General features: G+C 43.2%; 3 protein-coding genes across 6 annotated transcripts; all 3 read left to right on the top strand.

Moving 5' to 3' along the window:
• Nucleotides 1–6,719: 6,719 nt before the first annotated feature.
• On the top strand, nucleotides 6,720–9,347 carry LOC131444071 (uncharacterized). The gene is made up of 5 exons (XM_058614199.1): nucleotides 6,720–6,786; nucleotides 7,166–7,480; nucleotides 8,156–8,449; nucleotides 8,528–8,638; nucleotides 9,340–9,347. The coding sequence occupies exons 1-5, from the start codon at nucleotides 6,741–6,743 to the stop codon at nucleotides 9,345–9,347; spliced, it is 774 nt and encodes a 257-aa protein (XP_058470182.1). The 5' UTR covers nucleotides 6,720–6,740.
• A 2,593-nt stretch (nucleotides 9,348–11,940) lies between these two features.
• On the top strand, nucleotides 11,941–14,309 carry LOC131443732 (uncharacterized). 4 transcript variants are annotated; one of them, XM_058613654.1, is made up of 5 exons: nucleotides 11,941–12,018; nucleotides 12,453–12,692; nucleotides 13,034–13,309; nucleotides 13,664–13,863; nucleotides 13,940–14,309. In XM_058613654.1, exons 1-5 carry the CDS (start codon nucleotides 11,973–11,975, stop codon nucleotides 13,976–13,978), a joined length of 801 nt encoding a protein of 266 aa, XP_058469637.1. In that variant the 5' UTR covers nucleotides 11,941–11,972; the 3' UTR covers nucleotides 13,979–14,309. The 4 variants fall into 4 exon arrangements, with proteins under 4 accessions (XP_058469637.1, XP_058469639.1, XP_058469638.1 ...); XM_058613656.1 differs by having other exon boundaries at nucleotides 12,450–12,692; nucleotides 13,712–13,863; XM_058613655.1 differs by having other exon boundaries at nucleotides 12,450–12,692; nucleotides 13,676–13,863.
• A 1,686-nt stretch (nucleotides 14,310–15,995) lies between these two features.
• Nucleotides 15,996–20,154, top strand: LOC131443735 (uncharacterized). The gene is made up of 5 exons (XM_058613659.1): nucleotides 15,996–16,270; nucleotides 17,975–18,220; nucleotides 19,127–19,402; nucleotides 19,807–19,922; nucleotides 19,999–20,154. The coding sequence occupies exons 1-5, from the start codon at nucleotides 16,225–16,227 to the stop codon at nucleotides 20,035–20,037; spliced, it is 723 nt and encodes a 240-aa protein (XP_058469642.1). The 5' UTR covers nucleotides 15,996–16,224; the 3' UTR covers nucleotides 20,038–20,154.
• The last annotated feature ends 3,733 nt before the right edge of the window (nucleotides 20,155–23,887 follow it).

Here is a 23,887-nt window from a genome sequence, read left to right as displayed (position 1 = left end):
AATAAAAAGCTGGCTGCTATTCGGTTGCAACACCTGAAAAGGAAATTAAAGGCCAACAAAGAATATTATGACCACTACACCGCCTTCATGAAAGAAACAATCGACAAGGGTGATGCAGAGCCAGCCCCCTCTGTTTCTGAGAGAGAGACCTTGTGGTATATCCCTCATCATGGGGTTTACCACCCCAAGAAAGCAAGCAAACTAAGAGTCGTTTTTGATTGCTCAGCAAAGTTTCGTGGCATCTCTCTAAACGACACTCTACTGACAGGTCCTGACCTAATCAACTCTCTGGAGGGAGTTCTGTGTCGCTTTAGAAAGGAAGCAGTGGCTGTAATCTGTGACATCGAAAAGATGTTCCATCAGTTCTGTGTCTCACCTGAAGTTCGCGACTACCTGAGGTTCCTATGGTGGGAGGATGGACAGTTGGAAACAGAACCACAAGAATATAGAATGACAGTCCATCTTTTCGGTGCTGCCTCCTCCCCAGGATGTGCCAACTTCGGTCTTAAGTACTTGGCACAGCAACACAAGTCTGACTACTCTTCAGCGCCAGCCTTCATTGAGAAGAACTTTTATGTGGATGACGGGTTAATCAGTGTTCCATCAGTCAAAGAGGCTAAAGAATTGATTGTTGAAGCACAGGAGCTGTGTAAAGGTGCAGGCCTACGCCTACACAAATTCAACTCTAATCAAAGGGAGGTCCTTTCATGTGTAGCCCCCTCAGAAAGAGCGGAAACAACTGAACAGCTCAACCTTTGTCCAGACGTATCACCAGAAGGACACAAACTTGGTATTCAGTGGTCGCTAGGAAATGAGACCTTCAGTTTCAGCGTCGATGCAAAGGATCACCCCCCAACTCGTCGTAGTCTCTTGTCTGTTGTTGCCTCTCTGTATGACCCACTTGGATTTGTTGCTCCCTTCACCCTGAGTGGAAAGTGCATCCTGCAGGAACTCTGTCGCAGAGGCAATGGATGGGACGATCCACTTCCTGAAAGTCTGCGTCCACGGTGGGAGGAGTGGAAGAACGGTCTGCAAAAGCTAAAGGATGTCACCATACCCAGATGCTACCACCCTCAAGACTTCGGTAACATTGTCAGAGTGGAACTGCACCATTTCTCAGATGCTAGTTATATAGGATATGGTGCATGTTCCTACTTAAGGTACAAAAACGACAAAGACGAAGTCCATTGTAGTCTTGTGATGGCCAAAGCTAGGGTTGCACCCACTAAAGTCGTAAGTATCCCAAGACTGGAACTCTCCGCAGCAGTCATTTCAGCCAGGATGATTGTAATGCTGAAAACTGAACTTGAGATGAAAATTGACGAGGAGTTCTTTTGGACTGACTCTCAGGTAGTGCTTGCATACATCAACAATGAAGCACGAAGGTTCCATGTGTTTGTTGCAAACCGTGTTCAAATGATAAGAGAGAATACTAAACCAAGTCAGTGGCACTATGTTGACACGGCACAAAACCCAGCCGACCATGCCTCCCGAGGTCTTCATGCAGCAGACATCTCCTCAGCTGGTTGGTTATCAGGGCCCAAGTTTTTATGGGAACAAGAGGTGTTTCGAACACCTAGCCCTCCAACAGAGCTACTTGTTGGGGATCCAGAAGTTAAGGTACTTCAAGTATTCTCAACTCAAGTCAGTGATCAGAGAAATATTCTAAGCCGTCTGAGCCGGTTTTCCACTTGGACCATGCTGGTTAAAGTGGTTGCAAGAATCAAGAGACTAGGGTCAAAGCTAGAAAATCACAGCGACCTTGGGACTGTCGTAGAACGTAGGGAAGCTGCTGAGGTGGTAATCAAGCTTGCCCAGCAGCAGGCCTTTCCTCAAGAGCTAAAGGTACTGCAAAGAGGTTCACAAAGGGACAGTCTTCCAAGCTCGAGTTCTCTTTCTCGTCTTGACCCCATTCTTGAAGGGGGACTTCTTCGTGTAGGTGGAAGACTGAAAAGGTCAGCCCTCAGTCAAGAACTAAAGCACCCTATCATTCTCCCAAAGGACAGCCACATTACCAAGCTTATTCTGTCTCACTACCATGTCCAGATCTGTCATCAGGGCCGAAGTCAAACCTTAATAGAGCTCAGAGCAAATGGATTTTGGGCTATTGGTGGGAGTAAATCTGTTGCCGCGCTGATACATAGATGTGTGCGATGCCGTAAACTCAGACGACCAGCTGAGGAGCAACAAATGTCTGAACTCCCAAAAAAACGCATTGAAGTCTCAGCACCCTTTACATTCTGTGGAATGGACTGCTTTGGCCCATTTGTCATCAAGCGGGGCCGTAAAGAGTGCAAGAGATATGGCCTCATCTTCACGTGCCTGTCTTCTCGAGCGGTCCATATGGAAATGCTTGAAGATATGTCTACAGACGCCTTTGTCAACGCTTTGAGATGCTTCATCAGTCTTAGGGGAGTCGTTTGTCAAATCCACTGTGATCAGGGCACAAACCTTGTGGGAGCCAAAAATTAACTCCGGGAAGCTCTCAAGCAATGTGATATCAAAGTACTGGAAGCCTTCCTGGCAGATAAACAGTGTGAGTTCATCTTCAATGCCCCCTCAGCAAGTCATGCAGGTGGTGTATGGGAGCGTCAAATTCGGTCCATTCGCAATGTGTTGAACATCACCATCTCTCAGTGTCCAGGCAGACTGGATGATGCCTCGCTTAGAACGTTATTTTATGAGGCAATGGCCATTGTCAACAGCCGCCCATTGAACGTTGATCGAATCAATAATCCCATGTCACCTGAACCCTTGACTCCAAACCATCTCATCATAATGAAATCAAGGTGTGCTTTACCACCTCCTGGAAAGTTTGTGAAAGAAGACATGTAAGCTGCAAAAAGGTGGCGCAGAGTACAGTATCTGAGTGAGCAGTTCTGGAGTCGATGGAAAAGGGAATACCTCCTGAATGTGGCTACAAGGCAAAAGTGGCATGTACCCCGGCGCAACCTGAAAGTGGATGACATAGTCATTATCAAAGAAGACACACTTCCAAGGAACCAGTGGCAACTAGGCCGAGTAGTTGATGTTACAAAAGGGATGGACGGTCTAGTTCGCAGAGTCAGAGTACAAGTTGGGGAGCCCGCTAGTCTGCAGCTGTTCTTTCTCCCGGCTTTCCACATCACCCGTACCTCTGTTCTGGAGTAAGTTAGCACATTATCTTGGTTTGATTATCACATTTATTACTTGCTTGTACTTTATGTTCTGTACATTATTAGACTTACCTGCGCTGTATTTGTGTGTCGTTTGTTAAGAGCCCATCAAGCCAACAGCAAGTTTTGAAGCAGTCATGTGTGAGTTTTGCACCCTTGGTGAGCGGAGTGAGGTGTGTATCTGGTATAGTATGTGTGTGTGTAAATAGTAAACATATTTGTGATATTATAGCAGCTCAGCCTCAAACTTCCGCTACTGAGGTTTCTGACTCCGGATGACCTGGTTGACGCGCTTTGCCTTGGCGATCGCTCTTTTGTACTCTGATTGAATGTCCACGCTGTTCGTTTCGTTGCAATATATTGGTTTATTGCTGTGCGTTTTCTTTGCATAATGAAATTCCATCAAACAATCCAAAACCATTCACGAGTAGCGCCTCCGCGGTACAGCGTGGACATTCAATCAGAGTACAAAAGAGCGATCGCCAAGGCAAAGCGCGTCAACCAGGTCATCCGGAGTCAGAAACCTCAGTAGCGGAAGTTTGAGGCTGAGCTGCTATAATATTAGTCGAAAACCGTTTGCCCTTCCGGTTCACAAACCTAACAAGGACAGTGATATTGCCACCTATATACACACCTGAGCTCCCCCTCTGAGAGCACAGCGACCCCACACACACATTGAGTGAATTACACCAAACCCTCATACCACAATCAAACACATTCGGCTTCTATATGTGATATAAGCCTAATCTAATTACTGTTGTTTACTTTTTGAAGCACAGTATTTCTATGTGTTTTATGGTTTGATTGAATGCACTGTGGAAATGTGATTTGTATTAAATAAATTATTTCTGTTTATTTTTCGTTTTCTACTTTAGTTTTACTAAATAAAGGAAATTGCACCTGTCGAGACTCTCTGCCATTATTATGTACGTCAAGGGCTGCAACAATGTATCTGCAAGATCCAGCTGTTGCAGCAATGTTGGCAGTGAGGGAGAGATGGTCATCAAGTGTCACACCCAGGTTCCTTGCGGTATGAGAAGGAGCTACCACAGAGTTGTCGAGGGTGATGGTCAGATCTGTGGTGGGAGAGCCCTTTCCTGGGAGACAAAAGAAACTCAGTCTTGTCGAGATTGAGTTTCAGGTGATGGTCAGACATCCACTGAGAGATGTCGGTCAGACAAGCGGAGATCCGTTCTGCTACATGTGTGTCTGAGCTGGGAAAAGAGAGAATGAGTTGGGTGTCATCGGTGTAGCTGTGATAGGAAAAACCATGAGAGAGAATAACAGACCCAAGAGAGTTGGTGTATAGAGAGGAAGAGGAGAGGGCCCAAGACAGAACCCTGAGTGACCCCAGTAGCTAGAGGACAGGGTTCCGACACAGATCCTCTCCAGGTTACTCTGTATGTTCGGTTTTGAAGATAGGATGAGAGTAGGGTAAGTGCAGAGCCTGAGACACCAAGTTCTTGAAGGGAGGAAGTAAGGATCTGGTGGTTAACTGTGTCAAACGCTGCAGAAAGGTCCAAAAGGATGAGAAAGAGGTAGCCCTGGCAGTGTGGAGTTGCTCAGTGACAGCAAGAAGTGCATTTTCGGTCGAGTGACCTGCTTTATAACCAGACCGAAGAGGATCGAGAAGGTTGTTCTGGTGAAGGTAGGAGGAGAGTTGATTAAAGATAGCACGCTCCAGAGTTTTGGAGAGAAAAGGGAAGAAGAGAGACAGGTCTGCAGTTATTTACTTCAGACGGGTCAAGGGTGGGTTTTTTAAGGAGGGGGGGGGGTCGCTCTGGCCTCTTTAAGAGAGTTCGGAAAGCAACCAGATGATAGAGATGTGTTAATGAGGTGGAAGGGATAGGGTCAAGGGGGCAGGAGGTGGGGCGGGCAGAGGTTATTAGGAAAAGAACTTGATCATGAGATAGAGGGGTGAAAGAGGATAGAGAAGGAGCTGGATTTGTGGCTGGTAGAGTGGTGAGATCAGGAGGTGGGGTTGAGAAAGAAGAGCGAATGTCATCTACTTTTTTTGTGAAGTAGTTGACAAAGTGAATTGGTAGAAGGGAGGAGGGAGAGTGGAGAAGAATTGAGAAAATGTTTTTGGGGTTAGAGAAAGAGGATTGAATTTTAGTCTGATAGAAAGATTGTTTGGCTGCAGAGATAGTGAAGGTGGAGAGAAGAGAATGATAGTAAAGCAGGTCGTCCTCCATTTCCTTTCTGCTGCCCGTATCGTGGCTCTCTCAGCACGCACTGAGTCAGACAATCACGGGGCGGGGGAGGACTTACGAACCCGCCGTGAAGTAAGAGGACAGAGAGAGTCAAGAGAGGAGGACAGAGTAGAGAGGAAGGTGTCTGTGGCAGAGTTGGGATGCATGAGGGAGAAGGAGTCAGCTGAAGGAAGTGCGGATAGAACAGTTGAGGACAGAGAGGGAGAGAGAGAGCGAATGTTACAACGGACAAGTGCAATATCTGATGAGATGAGATCATCAGATTGGGAGAGTGGGAGAGAGTAGGAAATGAATGAATGATCAGAGACATGAAGTGGAGTTACCTTGAGGTCGGAGGTGGAGCAGTTTCTGGTGAAGATGAGGTCATGGTGTTTGACAGCTTTGTGAGTTGGTGGAGAAGGAGCAAGTGAGAGAGAAAGAGAGGAAAGTAGAAGTCGATCGGATGACTTCTCTGACTGGAAGTCACCAAGAAGAACAAGTGGAGGTCCATTTTCTGGGATGTTTGAAAGGAGGACATCTAGTTCCTCCAAGAAGTGTCCCAATGGGCCTGGTGGACGGTAGATGACAACAATGATTAGTTTTACTGGGTGAGTTACAGTTATAGCATGAAATTCAAACGACTGTGAAGAGAAGTGTGGCAGTGGGTAAAGAGAGAAAGTCTAGTTAGGGTTGATGAGCAGACCTGTCCCGCCACCTCTGCCAGTGGATCTGGGTGTGTGGGAGAAGGAGTGGGCGGAGGAGAGAGCCGCAGGGGTGGATGTGTTGGAGGGTGTTATCCAAGTCTCAGTGAGAGAAAGGAAGTCCAGGCATTGCTCTGTAGCAAAGCCAGAGATGAACTCAGTCTTGCGGGTAGCTGACTGGCAGTTCCACAGACCCCATGCAACAAGGTGTTGGATGTGTGTGGAGTGGGTGGGATAGATAAGTGAGGACAGATTACGGTGATGCTGTGAGTGAGTGTGAGGTTTGTAATATCTATGAGAAGAAACATGAACAGGAATGGAACAAGTGCACATATGTGAAAGGTAGAAAGTGATACTTAGCTTAATTCCAGTAGTCCTATGAGATACCCAGAAAGTGCAAATGCACACTGAAGTCATGTGACTCAGTTTGTTTATGCCGCCATGTTGGCAGGAAAAGCTTCTGCACAAACAAACAGGGTGTCCGTGCTGGTTTGCGTAGCCCCCGGAGTTCACGTTTAATCCACAGAGATCGAGTGGCGTGTCGCAGAACTTCACAGACTGAATATATCGCCCCCTGCTGCTGTTTAATGCACGGTTCCAAGTCAAGTCAAACTTAAAAAAGAAGAAAACACACACACCCTCAGAATGGAAACGTCTTCCATTCGTCTTCACACGACAGAAAACAACACAGAATGTCTCGACTGGAGATAATCTTTATGTTTGTGCTTCAGTTTCAAGGTAAAGCTCTGTTTTTTCTTCAAATATTTCACCCACTTTGTTATTTCTAGGTTTAGTTTGTTAACAGATCACTGTGACGATCTTTTTTTTGGCCACCTTGGCCTGTAAAATATGAACCAGCCACCTTGACAGGTAGACTCTGTATGTATAGATTTGGATAGATGATGTATATGTAGATAAGAACACAGTTGTCACATACAGATAATCCTGTCATGTTAGATTTAACAGTTTCGTGGGGCATTATATCACTATAATCCCAGACGAGCTTTGAGTTCTCATGCCCGCTTCAGTCACATGATACTGTAAAAAGAAGATTAGCACACATTAGCATATTATCGTTCATGGCTTTTTCAGAATATGATTCTTGTCCTTAAAACAGGCATCACAGGAGAATCCGTCAGTCTCTTTCACAGACCTGGACATGAAGCCCTTCTTCCGTGTGACACCTGGTCAGTGTATGGTCCGTCGTGCTACAGAATACACTGGTTACACGCAGATCGACAGCTGCAGACAGCGACTTTGGTCGAGAAAGGAAATGTAGTGAAGAGAAGAGTTCAAGCTGCGAGGCTGCACCTGAAACCCAACTGCTCTCTGCTCATCAGCAACGTCATGGCCGAGGACGCCGGTCAATATGGTTGTCGACTGAATGGAGACCCTAAATCAGACCAAAGTGTGTTTCTGAACATTTTGACAAGTGAGTATCATTTCTCAGGTGTAACCAACAGATGTAGATATAAATACCTCTGTACACCTCTGCCGACCTGTGCTGTGTAACCGCTACAGATGGTCCAGAACGCTTCAGTCAGCCTAAAAGGGCACATGTTACCGCTCTGTTCATTGAGCTCCACTGAGTACCTTTAGCTGCTCGCATCAAATCCAAATCACTGATACTAGCCTCTACAAAGTGCTTCATGGGTCTGCTCCCAGCGACTTAAATGCTCTCCTAAAGGCTTAAGTTACCCCTCGACTACTGCGTTTGTCAAAGGATCGACGTCTGGCGGTGCCAACACCCCGCACAAGACAATCCAGACTCTTTGAATTACCTACAGAGCGCTCGCAGAACAGGGGACGTCCCTGTCTGTCTTCAAGACGCTCTTGAAGACCCAGCTCTTCCAAAAGCATCTTCTGTCCTAGCACTGACCTTTACCCCCCTCCCCTGTACGATCCCCTTCTGCACTTGGATCCACTTCAGCACTCTCACCTTCTGTCAGTCCACTGGTCCTATCTAGTGGAGTTCTTTCCAAGACTTCTTCTATGTCGCTTATTCCTCTTTTGCAAGACCCTTTCTATAAAATCATCTGCTAAATGCTTCAGTGTAAATGTACAAAACTGGATAGATTGGATAATAAAACATGTTGTTTTCTCTCAGTCTCTCCGTTAGAACCGGATCCTGAACTAAAGAGCAGTGGTAATGTGACGCTCCAGTGTTCTCTGTTATCACACGTCGGTTTCTCCTGTGGGGAGAAGAACCTCCGCTGGTTGGACGAGGCAGGGAACGCACTGTTTGGTGAAAGTGTGGATCACAGGGACGAGTGTGTCTCTTATCTGACTGTGAGCCGTCATCAGAACACGAGGTACACCTGCCAGTTTGTTGACAAGAACAACGAGCTGAAGATAGAGAGCGACTACATGCTGGTTTCCAAGGGTAACAAACGATTTCAAGGTAAATATCTTTTTTTTTCTTCACATACATGAATGAGTGTTTGAGAGGATGGGGGATGGGTGTCTGTTCTGACCACAGATAACCTGCACGCCATTGTCGGCGTCGCGGTCGCGTTGGTGCTGGTGCTGCTGCTGGTCGTCAGTGTGGTTGTTCTCATCAAGTGCAGGGAAAGAAGCAAACGTAAAGACGGTCAGTGAAACAGTGAATTCTCTTTATATAATATGTAATATGAGGCGTGATAATATATCAGTCAGTCATCATCATCTACCACTTTATCCTCCGCCAGAGGGTCGCGGGGGGTGCTGTGCCAATCTCAGCTACATCAGCGATAGGCAGGGTACACCCTGGACAGTTCACCAGTCCATCGCAGGGCCACACACGGATAGAGACAAACAACCTTAAATCTTCTTTGGTGCCTCTTCAATCAATCCTTGTTCCGCTCTCCGTCCTCCATTCTTCAGAGTCACAGTTGAAGTGCCGTACATCGGAGGCTATCCATCTCGTGCCGTCCTTCTGATCTTCTAACTGTCCCTGATTTCCTGGGAGAATGCCGTGTTTATGGAAAGTGTTGTAATTATTATCGACAAAGAGGAAGATTGTTTAAGGAAGGTCCTGTTTCCATGTGGTTAAGGCCTTGTGGGGTCAGATTTTGTAGTATTTAGATGTCAGAGACATTTTTTTTTTCATGTCATTTAGCAGACGCTTTTATCCAAAGCGACTTACAATGGAATTGAGTACAATCAGCCAGGGCTGGAGTCGAACTTGCAACCATTGCCCCCATGATGTCTTTCGCACACAGGCTACCGGTCTTTACCACTGAGCCACTCCACCCAGAACAGATTGTTTTCCCTCACCGTATCAACGTTGACTTCTCTGTTTTGTTCTCCCAGGTTCCTAATGAGTGTCCCTAGGACAGCCCCGTAGACAAGAAACCCAACGCAGTCGAGCTGGAGTCGTCACACAGCTTCTCCTGTGAAACCTCACTGTGAAACCTGAACCCGAAGTCTCTAAATCACAGGACAGAGAGGACAGTCTCCTGTCTCCCTGCTGCCCTGGGAAACATGTTGGCACCACAGTCTATGTGATGCACCGAAAGGTGAACTTGATTTTTATTGCCAAGCATAATTTCTTGGATGTCTTGGAAATGTTTAAAGCTCTGGATGTGAGCCAATCAAGCATTTCTGCACTCTACACTGGGGGAGGGACTAAGAGGCACCAGGTTGGTTAAAGCTTCTATCCAACACTGTTTTGAAAGGAGACCCAGGTCCTTCAAATCCCCAAACTCCTGGACAGATGAAGTTTTCTGTTTTTTTTTCTCTTGATGGAGTCATTTTAGATGAAAGTAAACTGAAGAAGAACGGCACGCAGAAGTTCCTCTGCAATTTGGTTGTAATGGAGTTTGCGAAGTGTGGCACCTTCCATGGAAACCGGACTGCTGACTTCAGAGGAATCACAGGTCTACACGACTGGACAATGGAATTTGGTGATAATTGACATCGGTACAGGTCTGATACTTGTTAAAGTCACTGGATCTCTCACTCACTCATTGTCTACCACTCCATCCTCCATCACAATCCCAGCTGACGTAGGGCGGTAGGCGGGGTCACACCCTGTTCATCGCAGGGCCACACACATAGAGACAAACAACTGTTCACTCGCACTCTCACACCTATGGTCAGTTTAGAGTGTCCAGTTGACCTAATCCCCATATTGCATGTTCTTGGACTGTGGGAGGAAGCCGGAGAACCCGGAGCAAACCCACACGCACACAGGGAGAACATGCAAACACATGGAAAGGCCGGCTGTCAGACTTTGGCAAAAGAAAAACACAATATCTGACCACAGGCGTGAGCACAAATGTGTTATTAATAGCTTGTTGGTTGATGTGCTACAAGCGAGAGTAGCGTCGAGTCATTCCTGGTATAGAATTCTTCACAGGTGCAAAAAATGTGTTACTTTCTGTGATGTTCTACCCGACCCGGTCCCATCCACTGGAACCAAACCCAGACAAAATGTAACGTGACCATGTCCTGAGTTCAAAGCACAACCGTAAAAACACTTGCACAGTGCAATGTCCACAAAAAGAAAATGTTACGTGGAGCTGAGAACGTCGCATCTCGTATCGTAGGATTTTGTTACGTTTCCTACAAAATGGACAGCAGATGCACAAATATGTAACACAACAAATAATGGACTTTACATCGCTTTATTTACCAGCTGTTACATGTAAAAAAAAAAAAAGTTTACCTAAACCAGTTATGCATCAAAATGAATGATTGGAAGTAACTTTATACACTTAATTTGTCCTTTAATTAATAATGTGTGCCCTCACTGTCCTTCTTTTCTGCCACTATTCAGATCAACAAATGAGTAAAATGCGTTATTGCAGATTAAGATTAAGATTAAACAGAGACTTCACTACAGCAGTCCCAACTTTGCCTGTTAAAACATTTAAGAATTTAAACCCATGAAAAATTATTTTCACCCTTTTTTTCTTCATAATAAGTACTTATAAAAATTCAGAAAAAAATTCTTATAAGTACTCCTATACATTTGTACTTTAATGCTAATACTTTTGCGTATGTAGGAATTTTACTTTTTAATTATTTATTTAAGTTTGTTTTTTTTCTTCATTATTTTAATGTGGAGACAAAATAACTGAAGCCCCAAGTCAGCCCTTACAAGAAAAAGCTGTTATTTAACTGCGCGCTCGTGTCTTTCTAAAAGTGAATGTCAAATATTTTTGGTAGAAAAGCAGATTGTCCTCAGTGACACAGAGGAGACGAGACACTCCGTAAAATGACACTGCCGCCATCTGCTGGACCGATTATGAAACTTTTTTGTACAGTAAGCACTCTTCACTTACACACGCACATTTACACACATGTGGTCCAGGTGGGAAGACGCTGCCGGAATCCCCTTTAAAATCTGACACTTTGGCGTCATTGTGACACTGTATGCAGATGATGTGACGTTCTATCTGTGAAACACTGGAGAATTCTGATAATAAAAGTGTTTTACTGCAACGTCTTTGTCTGTGTCTTCCTGTTGTTTCACGCCACACACACACACACACACACACACACACACAGAGACCGGTTTCCATGACTTCAGAGGACATTGCATTGACTTACAGTCACTTCCTGGAGACTTAACCTAACCTTGACCTTGAGCTTAACTTTAAAACATGTCTTCATGTAACTCTTTATTACTTTGATGTGTTTAAATAAAAGTCTTTATTAAAGTGTGTTTGTTCAAAGGTCAAATATGAACTCTTTATTACTTTGATGTGTTTAAATAAAAGTCATCAATGCCTTAGATTCCTTTCATCATGGCTGCAGCACTTTGCCTTATATAGAGACCTGGAACCCGAACGATTGTGTTATTTAGCAAGTGCGTTGAGCAGTGTTGTTTTTTGATGCTGTGGAGTGTGAGCTGGTTTTGAGGTGGACCCACAGTGATTATCACACAGGTTTGTGACCACAACGAGGACTCACTCAGATAGTTGAGTGATTGTCACAAGATGGCTCCGCTGCTGTTCATCCTCTTTCTCGTGTCTCATCTTGAAGGTAATTTGACCTTGTTTTTTTTTTTTAATGAAAGTTTAAATTATTGTAGTTTAACTGTATCCTGGAGTTTGTTAATCTGCTGCTTCCTCTGTAACGTAACACTGTAACAAACTGTAGATTAACGGGGTGGATTTTTGTTGACTGTACGATGGAGGCGAGGTTAATTTGAACCTCTTATCTCAGTTGACATTGACCTGTGTCCTTGTCCATGTTGAGGTTTTTCCAAAAACTGACCTTTATGACAAAGATGTGTAAATAAAGAGGAATAATTGTTGTTTCACCATGTCATAAATAACCATATAAGACCTGGTATTTATGTAGTGTCTATAAAATATAAGGAAACTTCCTTCAACTTCTGTCAAAGCTCAAAGATGTCAAACTGTGTTTAAATGGATTTTTCTGGACATTGTGTCTGTTGCTGTTTTTCGCAGCAGGAGCGGCACGACTCAGAACCACCAGCTGTCTCTACCGCAGACCTGGAGATGACGTCGTTCTGTCGCTGCGTGGTTTTGAAACGTGCGAAGCGTCAGCTTGGACCCGTGATGGATCGGTGCCTCGCGGGAGGCCGCTGCGCCAGGGCGCCAACTGCTTTCTGCACATCGACAACGTCACGGCCGAGGACGCCGGCTGCTACAGCTCACTGGAGGACACACTGTGTCTGTACATCGTGAGCGGTGAGTTTCATTTAGGCAGAAATGTTGTTTGTTTTTACCGCCTGTGCAGTAGGGTCCAGAATGTGGGGAACAACTTCACCGTTGTTTTGTGTTTTACTTGTTGAGCCGTTTTGGACGAGAGCTCAGGGCGGCGCTGTAGGCGTCTGATAGAGTAGTTGGCGTCTTAGTCCGCCTCCGCTGTGGAGGGACGGTTTCCTTCACTCCTCTTTCAAAGCCGTCCGTCTTCCCCGGCCAGAATATGATCATTCTCGTCCTCAGAAGAGTGTCCTTGTCCTTCAGTTTTCAAGCATGTTTAGAAAGTGTTCCTAGCATCTGAAACGTCATCACCTCTCCTCTCTCAGTTTCAGACGCTGGACCACAGCGAGGCAGTCATGTGACGCTGCAGTGCTCTCTGTTCAGAACCGTGTATGACAGACCCTGTGGACAGAGTAACATCCTCTGGTTGGACGAGGCGGGGTACGAGCTGCTCCACGACGACGACGTGTGCGAGGTCGCAGAGGGCACGTGTGTCTCCAACCTGACTGTGGACGCCGACCCCGGCAGGACGTACACCTGCCAGGTGATGGATGACACGTATGACGTCATGATCGAGGCCAACCACACGCTGGTCTTCAGAGGTGAGGCGAGAAACCAGCGGCTGCTAACTCTGCTTTTCACTGGGAGACATCGTCTGTCTTGTGGACGACCGGGAACAAAGTGGAGATACATATCCACCAAACGCACAAACCTGATGGCGGTGGCGAGTGGTCCACGCTCTTCACAGGACGACAATGATTCTGCTGCTTTTTGGTCTTTATTCTACTATTTGAGATGAAATATAGAATTTTAATTTAAAAGGGTATTATATACCCTTATTATATATTATATACAGACTCCACATATTTCACTGTGATTCCACTGATTCCAATGTGATTCCCCTGATTCCACTGTGATCTCACTGTGATTCCACTGATTCCACTGTTATTCCACAGATGCTGCCACAGATGCTGCCACAGATGCTGCCACAGATGCTGCCACAGATGCTGCCACAGATGCTGCCACAGATGCTGCCACAGATGCTGCTGAGTGGTCTCCTCTGAGCTTTGTCATGTTGACTCTGTGTGTGTCAGTCCTGATCCTGATGATTGTGATCACGGTTCTCATCGTCATCAAAACACGAAAAGAAAAACAGGTGAGTGAACTGAGGTCGGGACAGAATCACTGAACACGTCGTCTTCATGTGTGTTTGTTTGTTTTTCTTTGTCCAGGATCCAAAAAGCCAAAGAGTGATGGAAGTGAGCGTGTGAGTGAAACCACAAGTGAAAGCCTCCTCGTTGTTGAACCATCTTTGAATCTTTTTTTTTTTCTCTAAACCAAGAAAATAAAATGTGTCTTAAATGGTAAAGTGCTGTCCGTCACTGTTAAATGTAAAAAAAAAAGTTTACCTAAACCAGTTATGCATCAAAATGAATGATTGGAAGTAACTTTATACACTTAATTTGTCCTATAATGTGTAATAATAATAATAATAATAATAATAATAATAATAATGTGTCCCCTCACTGTCCTTCTTTTCTGCCACTATTCAGATCAACAAATGAGTAAAATGCGTTATTGCAGATTAAGATTAAGATTAAACAGAGACTTATTCTTATAAGTACTCCTATACATTTGTACTTTAATTCTAATACTTTTGCGTATGTAGGAATTTATTTTATAAAATATATAAATATATATTTATTTATTTAAGTTTGTTTTTTTTTCTTCATTATTTTAATGTGGAGACAAAATAAGTGAAGCCCCAAGTCAGTCCTTACAAGAAAAAGCTGTTATTTAACTGCGCGCTCATGTCTTTCTAAAAGCGACTGTCAAATATTTTTGGTAGAAAAGCAGATTGTCCTCAGTGACACAGAGGAGACGAGACACTCCGTAAAATGACACTGCCGCCATCTGCTGGACCGATTATGAAACTTTTTTGTACAGTAAGCACTCTTCACTTACACATGCACATTTACACACATGTGGTCCAGGTGGGAAGACGCTGCCGGAATCCCCTTTAAAATCTGACACTGGCGTCATTGTGACACTGTATGCAGATGATGTGACGTTCTATCTGTGAAACACTGGAGAATTCTGACAATAAAAGTGTTTTACTGCAAAGTCTTTGTCTGTGTCTTCCTGACATTTCATTGACTTACAGTCACTTCCTGGAGACTTAACCTAACCTTAACCTTGACCTTGAGCTTAACTTTAAAACATGTCTTCACCTTAAAATGTGCTCATGTACGTTATGGAGACTTGATTTTTGTCCCCCATCAGGAAGACATGTCCTCATAATGTGACCGTGTAACCAGAATAAGGTCCCCGCAACACGAGGAATACCAGGCACACACAGTTTGACAAGACGGAACAGCGAGGACTCAGACGCAGAGGTCTTTTAATAGTCTTTATTGACACTCTTAACAATTCTCAAGGCAGGTCCTCTTTGCTGAGGAAAAACAACAGCGTGGCTATGAAAACCTAAAGCAATTTGCGAGCGCAACGCTCTACAAGAGAGACGTTGCGGAACTATAAACGTGGAACCAAAAATCACTCCGACGAGGAAGCAAACTTAAACTATGGTTATCCTAAAAAACTTAAACAGAAAACTCTCCAAACGGAGGAAAAACAAGGCTCTAAGCACTTCAAAAAGAAAACAATCTCTAAGCACAATCCTAATGATTGGCGATCCTTAACTAACTAAGAATTAAATCAAAACGCAATCTAAATGATTGGATCTAAATAGTTAAAGGTAAGTCACAATCCTAATGATTGGAATTCCTAAAGAGGCTGTGAAAATTAACCAACAAAAAATGTCTCCCAAGGAGGAAAAATAAAAGGGCTATAAATCTGAACTAAGGAGTCAGCTATCAGGCTGTGATAAGAAAAACTTACAAATAAAACGTCGTTCACAAAGAGGATCAGAAACTTGAGAATGCTGTGGCTGTGACGAGGAGCTCGGGTAATCAGGCATTGGCGATGACACACTGGCACTGAAACAAAGAAGCAGAGAGTTTTTAAGGTGCACATGGCTTGATTGTCTGCAGGTGTGTGCAATCAGGCCGGCAGGCCGGCAGAGGAGGGGGCGGGGCAAGCTGCCGGAGTGACACAGTTGAATATAACTAAAAACTAATTTAAGTGTGTTTGTTTAAAGGTCAAATATGTAACTCTTTATTACTTTGATGTGTTTAAATAAAAGTGTCATTTACTGAGTTAACGTCATCATTGCCTTAGATTCCTTTCATCACGGCTGATGCGTGCACTTTGCCTTATATAGAGACCTGGAACCCGAACGATTGTGCAATGATTGTCTTATCTTTACATTTTGTGCTATACACACACACGTACAAATAAGTTATTTAGCAAAGAGTGTTGAGCAGTGTTTTTTTTTGATGCTGTGGAGTGTGAGCTCGCTTTGAGGTGGACCCTTGGTGATGTCCTCATCACACAGGTTTGTGACCACAACGAGGAAGTTCAAAACTCAGATGAGTTGAGTGATTGTGACAGTCACAAGATGGTTGCGCTGCTGTTCATCCTCCTTCTCGTGTCTCATCTTGAAGGTAATTTGACCTTGTTTTTTTTTTAATGAAAGTTTAAATTATTGTAGTTTAACTGTATCCTGGAGTTTGTTAATCTGCTGCTTCCTCAGTAACGTAACACTGTAACAAACTGTAGATTAACGGGGTGGATTTTTGTTGACTGTATGATGAAGCGAGGTACATTTTTTAATTCAATTCAATTCAATTTTATTTGTATAGTGCCAAATCATAACATACATTATCTCAAGGCACTGTACATAGACAACATCAAAGAGAGCAGAGAAACACAAACGTTCACACAATGAGCAAACACTAGGCATCAGTGGAGAGAAAAAACTCCCTCTTAACAGGACGAAATCTCTGACAGAACCAGGCTCAGAGATGTGCGATCATCTGCCTCGACCGGTTGGGGTGATAGGAAAAATGGGGGACAGAAAGGGGGGAGAGAAAGGACAAGAGGGAGATGAGGTAAAGACAGAAGAGAGAGAGAGATCAGGAGCAGATACACAACAACTGTATCAGGTTACAAGTTTATATAGTTAATGATATCGACTTTTAATTATAGCACAATAATAATGGTGATGACGTAGCCTCGAAAACTGGATCTGGATCCTGCAACCTGCATGATGAGAATACAGAGAGAGAGAGAGAGGGAAGGAAGTAAGAGACACAAACTAGTGAGAGAAAGAGACAAGGTTAATGACATATAAAAAGTCATATTCATACCCTGAGTGTGAGAGAGTGAGTGTGAGAGAGTGAATGTGCGTGCACCACAGGAAAATCCCCCAGCAGTCTAGGTCTATAGCAGCCTAACTAAGAGCTGGTCCAGGTTTCCCTGAACCAGCTCTAACTATAAGCTTTATCAAAAAGGAAAGTTTTAAGTCTAACTTTAAATACAGAGAGAGGCTCCGCCTCCCGAACTGTCATTGGAATCTGGTTCCACAGGAGAGGAGGAGCCTGGTAACTGAAGGCTCTGCCTCCCATTCTACTCTTACAGACTCTGGGAACCACAAGTAAACCTGTATTTTGTGACCCAAGTGGTCTGTTAGGGTGATAAGGTAAGACTAGGTCTTTCAGGTATGAAGGGGCCTGACCATTAAGTGCTTTGTACGTGAGGTGGAGGATTTTAAATTGAATTCTAAACTGTACGGGGAGCCAGTGTAGAGAAGCTAACACTGGAGTTATATGGTCTCTCTTTCTAGTTCCTGTCAGAACTCGTGCTGCAGCATTTTGAATGAACTGAAGGGTTCTAACAGACTTGTTGGAACATCCTGATAATAAGGAGTGACAGTAATCTAATCTTGATGTAACAAAAGCATGAACTAGTTTTTCAGCATCCTGTAAGGACAGAATGTTTCTAATGTTCATAATGTTCCGCAGGTGGAAGAAGGCTGTTCTGGAAATGAGTTTTATGTGTGAATCAAATGACATTTCCTGGTCAAAAGTAACTCCAAGGTTTCTCACAGTGGAACTGGAAGCCAGGGTGATGTCATCTAAAGTGACAATGTGATCAGAAAGTTTTTCTCTGAGGTGTTTAGGGCCGAGTATAAAAGTTTAAAAGTAGAAAGTTACAGGTTATCCAGCACGTAATGTCTCTGAGACATTCCTGGAGTTGAACAACCTGATTTATATAAGGAAACTTCCTTCAACTTCTGTCAAAGCTCAAAAATGTCAAACTGTGTTTAAATGGATTTTTCTGGACATTGTGTCTGTTGCTGTTTTTAGCAGCAGGAGCGGCACGACTCAGAACCACCAGCTGTCTCTACCACAGACCTGGAGATGACGTTGTTCTGTCGCTGCACGGTTTTGGAACGTGCGATTCGTCAGCTTGGACCCGTGATGGATCGGTGTCTCGCGGGAGGCCGCTGCGCCAGGGCGCCAACTGCTCTCTGCACATCGACAACGTCACGGCCGAGGATGCCGGCTGCTACAGCTCACCGGAGGACACACTGTGTCTGTACGTCGTGAGCGGTGAGTTTCATTTTGGCAGAAATGTTGTTTGTTTTTACCCCCTGTGCAGTAGGGTCCAGAATGTGGGGAATCCATCGTCCAAAGACGTGCAGACTGGGGGATTAGGTTACTATCACCTGCCCTCTTATGTTGGCAGCACTTCCTGAAGCGACAGAGTACATGAGCTTACCTCGCGGCTGGAGTGTCCAATAAACCCGTCGATTGGACAGCCCAGCTGTGGACCTGTCCACGGACGGACTGGTAACCCTCTCTACTCTCTGCCCCGGCACACTCTAATAATAATAATGATCTTCTTCGGCAGTTCACTGTGAGCGACTGGACTTGCTTGAGTTGAGTTTAAGACGTTTCCTCTTCATCAGAAGAAGCTTCTTCAGGTCTGACTCACTCGTGGGACGATCCAGGTGTATGTCACCTCTGAGGCTGATACCGGTCTAGAGAACCCCTCACAGTTTCAGGTTGTTGGTTTCACCTGAGAGACAGAGTCTGCTGTTGTGCGAGTGTTGGACGACACCGTTGTTTTGTGTTTTACTTGTTGAGCCGTTTTGGACGAGAGCTCAGGACGGCGCTGTAGGCGTCTGATAGAGTAGTTGGCGTCTTAGTCCGCCTCCTCTGTGGAGGGACGGTTTCCTTCACTCCTCTTTCAAAGCCGTCCGTCTTCCCCGGCCAGAATATGATCATTCTCGTCCTCAGAAGAGTGTCCTTGTCCTTCAGGTGTCAGCAGAGTCCTGTCCAGATGAGTCCTTGTGCTGGAACATGCACCAATGTAAAGATTTTTATATAACAATTATTATTGAACGCATGAACCATGTACGTGACGGACCTGATGGAAGTTTTTGGGGGTCAGTTTTCAAGCATGTCTAGAAAGTGTTCCTAGCATCTGAAACGTTATCACCTCTCCTCTCTCAGTTTCAGACGCTGGACCACAGCGAGGCAGTCGTGTGACGCTGCAGTGCTCTCTGTTCAGAGCCGCGTATTACAGACCCTGTGGACAGAGTAACATCCTCTGGTTGGACGAGGCGGGGACCGAGCTGCTCCACGACGACGACGCGTGCGAGGTCGCAGAGGGCACGTGTGTCTCCAACCTGACTGTGGACGCCGACCCCGGCAGGACGTACACCTGCCAGGTGATGGACGACACGTATGACGTCATGATCGAGGCCAACCACACGCTGGTCTTCAGAGGTGAGGCGAGAAACCAGCGGCCGCTAACTCTGCTTTTCACTGGGAGACATCGTCTGTCTTGTGGACGACCGGGAACAAAGTGGAGATACATATCCACCAAACGCACAAACGTGATGGCGGTGGCGAGTGGTCCACGCTCTTCACAGGACGACAATGATTCTGCTGCTTTTTGGTCTTTATTCTACTATTTGAGATGAAATATAGAATTTTAATTTAAAAGGGTGAAAAAAAGTTAATGACACCTTGGTAACATGTTATATACAGACTCCACATATTTCACTGTGATTCCACTGATTTCACTGTGATTCCACTGATTTAACTGTGATTCCCCTGATTTCACTGTGATTCCACTGGGATTCCCCTGATTTCACTGTGATTCCACTGTGATTCCACTGATTCCACAGATGCTGCTGAGTGGTCTCCTCTGAGCTTTGTCATGTTGACTCTGCGTGTGTCAGTCCTGATCCTGATGATTGTGATCACGGTTCTCATCGTCATCAAAACACGAAAAGAAAAACAGGTGAGTGAACTGAGGTCGGGACAGAATCACTGAACACGACGTCCTCATGTGTGTTTGTTTGTTTTTCTTTGTCCAGGATCCAAAAAGCCAAAGAATGATGGAAGTGAGCGAGTGAGTGAAACCACAAGTGAAAGCCTCCTCGTTGTTGAACCATCTTTGAATCTTTTTTTTTTTCTCTAAACCAAGAAAATAAAATGTGTCTTAAATGGTAAAGTGCTGTCCGTCACTGTCACGCTGTTCTTTAGCCAGTTAACTTTCTTTATTTTTAGTTCACGTGACCTTAGTTTCTATTTGCATCTCATATTTTAAACTACAGAAAAGTATTTAGGCAATATACATATATGTATATATATATTATATATATATATTGTCGTATATGTTGTGGTTATATATATACCCATATGTGGGTCAATGACATATAAGGTTTTTTAAATTTAAATTTAAAAGTATAACTATGAATTTCTATTGCAATTGGTCAAAGCTTTACAATGTCATGTGTACATGCATACATGTTAAAATCTTGAATTACGATATTTTGGTGGTTTTTCACGTAAATTAATTGGTCGTTACCCTCCAAAATGTCATGTGGTGCGACCATCAATCATCTTAAAAATGTATTTATTTAATCAACATATTTACCCTTTTTTCACAAGTTCTTTGTAAAATGATGTGTCTAGAAACTAATTATTTGGATTTCTGTTGAATTGTCATACATACTGATATAATCCTCATTCCTCTAAAGTCACGTTAGTTTGCGTGCTAATTTTTCCTGTAAAATGCATAAAAATAATGAAAATGTAAACAAAATCCCACTAACTTCATCTTACCCCATCAGTGAATAAGTTTCTGCCACAGAGAGAAGGTATCACTTTTTTTATTTTGCTACAGTTATTGCTATTAATGGTCGCGCCACATGATGGGTGGTCGCACCAAATGATGAAACCAGCTTAAATCTCTTACAAATCAATAGAATAAGAGACAATCATTTGTTTAAAACAGATTTTATTCATTTAAATATTGAAGACAAACATCTCTTTTCAACACTTTTCTTTTAATTTCATTTTGGCTAACACATTAACTTTCATTGCCATTCTTTTACAAACACTGTGTTGAAGTGAACGGTACATTCATGTATATTTTTGTAAACATTTCACAAATCAGTAAGGAACAAGATGAACTCAGACAGATCAAACTTGAAGACATCTAACTATTCATACCATCATCCTCATTCTTATATGAATGTTGGAGATATGGTTTAGGTATTTCCTTAACCCCAGGAACTTTTAAACTTGTTCCAGTCTTGGCTTCTCAATTTAGAACAGCGAGAAGTTGTTGGCTCAGGTTCAGAGATGACTGCTATGACATCTTTCTTATAGTAGAATATGGCATCTGGAGCTTTTGGCCACGTGAATAAGTTCTTACTCCCTGACTGTAAAACCTTCCAGCAGGCAAAACTGTAACTCCATTTATCTATTTATTGTTATAGTTGGTATCAAAGCACTGTTGTCATCAAAGTGCATCATCAAAGCTCTTTTGTTATATGTTAACCTTCGTATGTGTCTTTGTTAAACTACTGATCAACAGGATCTGTACGCATAGCATTGACCCTGATATCTTCTCCCACAACCTCAAGAACCTGGCCTACTTATGGAAGTTCATCGTATGTTTCAATCACAAAACATAAACCCTGATCACGTTCCCCCTTCTGTGACTGTGAGGTTGAGGCCTCCTCCATGTTGGATGTGGTGTTCCGCATGTCAACTTTTACAGGCTGGTAACATGAGCATATTTTCATTTTGGCATGTTTGCAAAAGCACGATACCTCCCTACATAAGGAATCTTTCCCTAGCTGAAACAAATTTAGTATTGTGTCAAGCTACAGTGTATACAGTTTGGCTTTTTTCAGATACAGCAGACTGACATTTCAATTAAAATGTGTATTATATTTTAAATCCCTTCCACACAATATAACACAAGTTGCTTATCAATACAAAGTTTTTTTTAGCTTTTACATAAACCTTACTGTTCTCCTTGCAAGGTACTCAGGGTCAGAGTTAACACGCTGCCTGTGGCGCATGGTCTTCACTGCTTGAGAGCGGCATCTGATGAAATGGATTTTTTAAAAAAACTTTAGAAAGACATAATGGCAACATGACATGTTTTTTTTCCAATATTATCAATAAGGATTTAACATAAAGCATTGCTTCTGAATTGTATGAAAAATTAAGAAAAAGCACAATTTTATCTTTTAAATAAAATAACAATTTACTACCTTTTAAATATATAAACCATCAAAATGATATTAAAACACAAAAACTTCCTTTAAAATAAGTCTACAACTCATTGAAAGCTAGCTGCAATGGTCGCACCACATGATATTTGGTCGCACCACATGATATTTTCATATTCAATCAACATTTACAGGCATAGCATTGGACACCTAAACAAAAGTTGCTATCAAATTATGAATTTGTGAAAATAAATCAATATTTATTGTGTTTTTGAGATCATACCACATGACATCCATATTTGGAAACTATCTACCAGCCATTTTAAAAGCAGTTATTTTAAAAGATGAGAGAGAGTTACAAACCTGCTAACTGATTCTGTGGGTCCTCTGCAAAGTTGTTTGTGATGTAACTTCCTGTCTTGGGGTGGCTTTGAAAATGAAAGTTCCAAAATGGTGGTTTCTTCATGGTCGCACCACATGATATTTCATAAAATGGACATACTCGGACAAAGTTTACTTGCGTAAATAAGAGGGAAATATCATTACAAGATCACTGTAATTTCACATGAGGTTACAAAACACTTTAGAATTTATGCCAGATAGGGCAGAAAATACATTTGAATAGATTAAGATTCATTTTAAATAAATGTCCAAAACTGGATTCATGAATGGACGGTCACACCACATGATATTTTTACACTTTCAGTAGCAATACAAATGAAATGCCTAATGATTTTTGAATATATTTTTCTCGAATATATTTTTAACAAGAAAAAATGCAGTTGGACAGTATAATTAGCCGTCATGTCATTGACCCATGTATATACAGTGGATATAAAAAGTCTACACACACCTGCTCAAATGCCAGGTTTTTGTCATGTAAAAAAATTACATCAAGATAAATAATTTCACAACTTTTTCCACCTTTAATGTGACCTATAACCTGTACAAGGCAATTGAAAAACAAACAGAAATCTTTCAGGGAGGTGAAAGGTGAAGTAAAATAAACAACTGAGAGAATGTGGTTGCATAAGTGTGCACACCCTTTTATAATTGGGGATGCTGCTGTGTTCAGATTTAATCAATGACATTCAAACTCATGTTAAACTGGAGTCAGCACACACCTGTCTCCAATGAAAGTGCCTCTGATCAACCCCAAATAAAGGTCAGCTGTTCTAGTAGACTTCTCCTGACATTTCTGTAGCCACATCTTCCAGCACAAGTCATGGTCTGCAGAGAGCTTCCAACGCATCAGAGGGATCTCATTATTCAAAGATATCAGTCAGGTGAAGGCTACAAAAGAATTTCCAAGGAATTAAATATACCGTGGAACACAGTGAAACCGTCATCAAGTGGAGAAAATATGGCACAACAGTGACATTACCAAGAACAGGACGTCCGTCCAAAATTGACGATAAGACGAGAAGAAAACTAGTCAGGGAGGCTGCCAAGAGCCGACAGCAACACTGAAAGTACTGGCTGTGTAGTACATGTGACAACAATGAGCCTTATTTTACAAAGAAAATCATCCAAGCCGGCTTCATTTTGCAAAAAGACATCTGAAATCTCCCACATGTGGGAAAATGTGTTATGGTCTGATGAAACCAAGGTTGAACTTTTTGGACATAATTCCAAAAGTTATATTTGGTGCAAAAACAACACTGCTCATCACCAATAGAACACCATACCTACAGTGAAGCACAGTGGTGGCAGCATCATGCTGTGGGGCTGTTTT

The sequence above is a fragment of the Solea solea genome, chromosome 17 (assembly GCF_958295425.1).
Source record: "Solea solea chromosome 17, fSolSol10.1, whole genome shotgun sequence".
Taxonomy (NCBI): domain Eukaryota; kingdom Metazoa; phylum Chordata; class Actinopteri; order Pleuronectiformes; family Soleidae; genus Solea; species Solea solea.
This window is presented reverse-complemented; position numbering and strand designations above follow the sequence as displayed.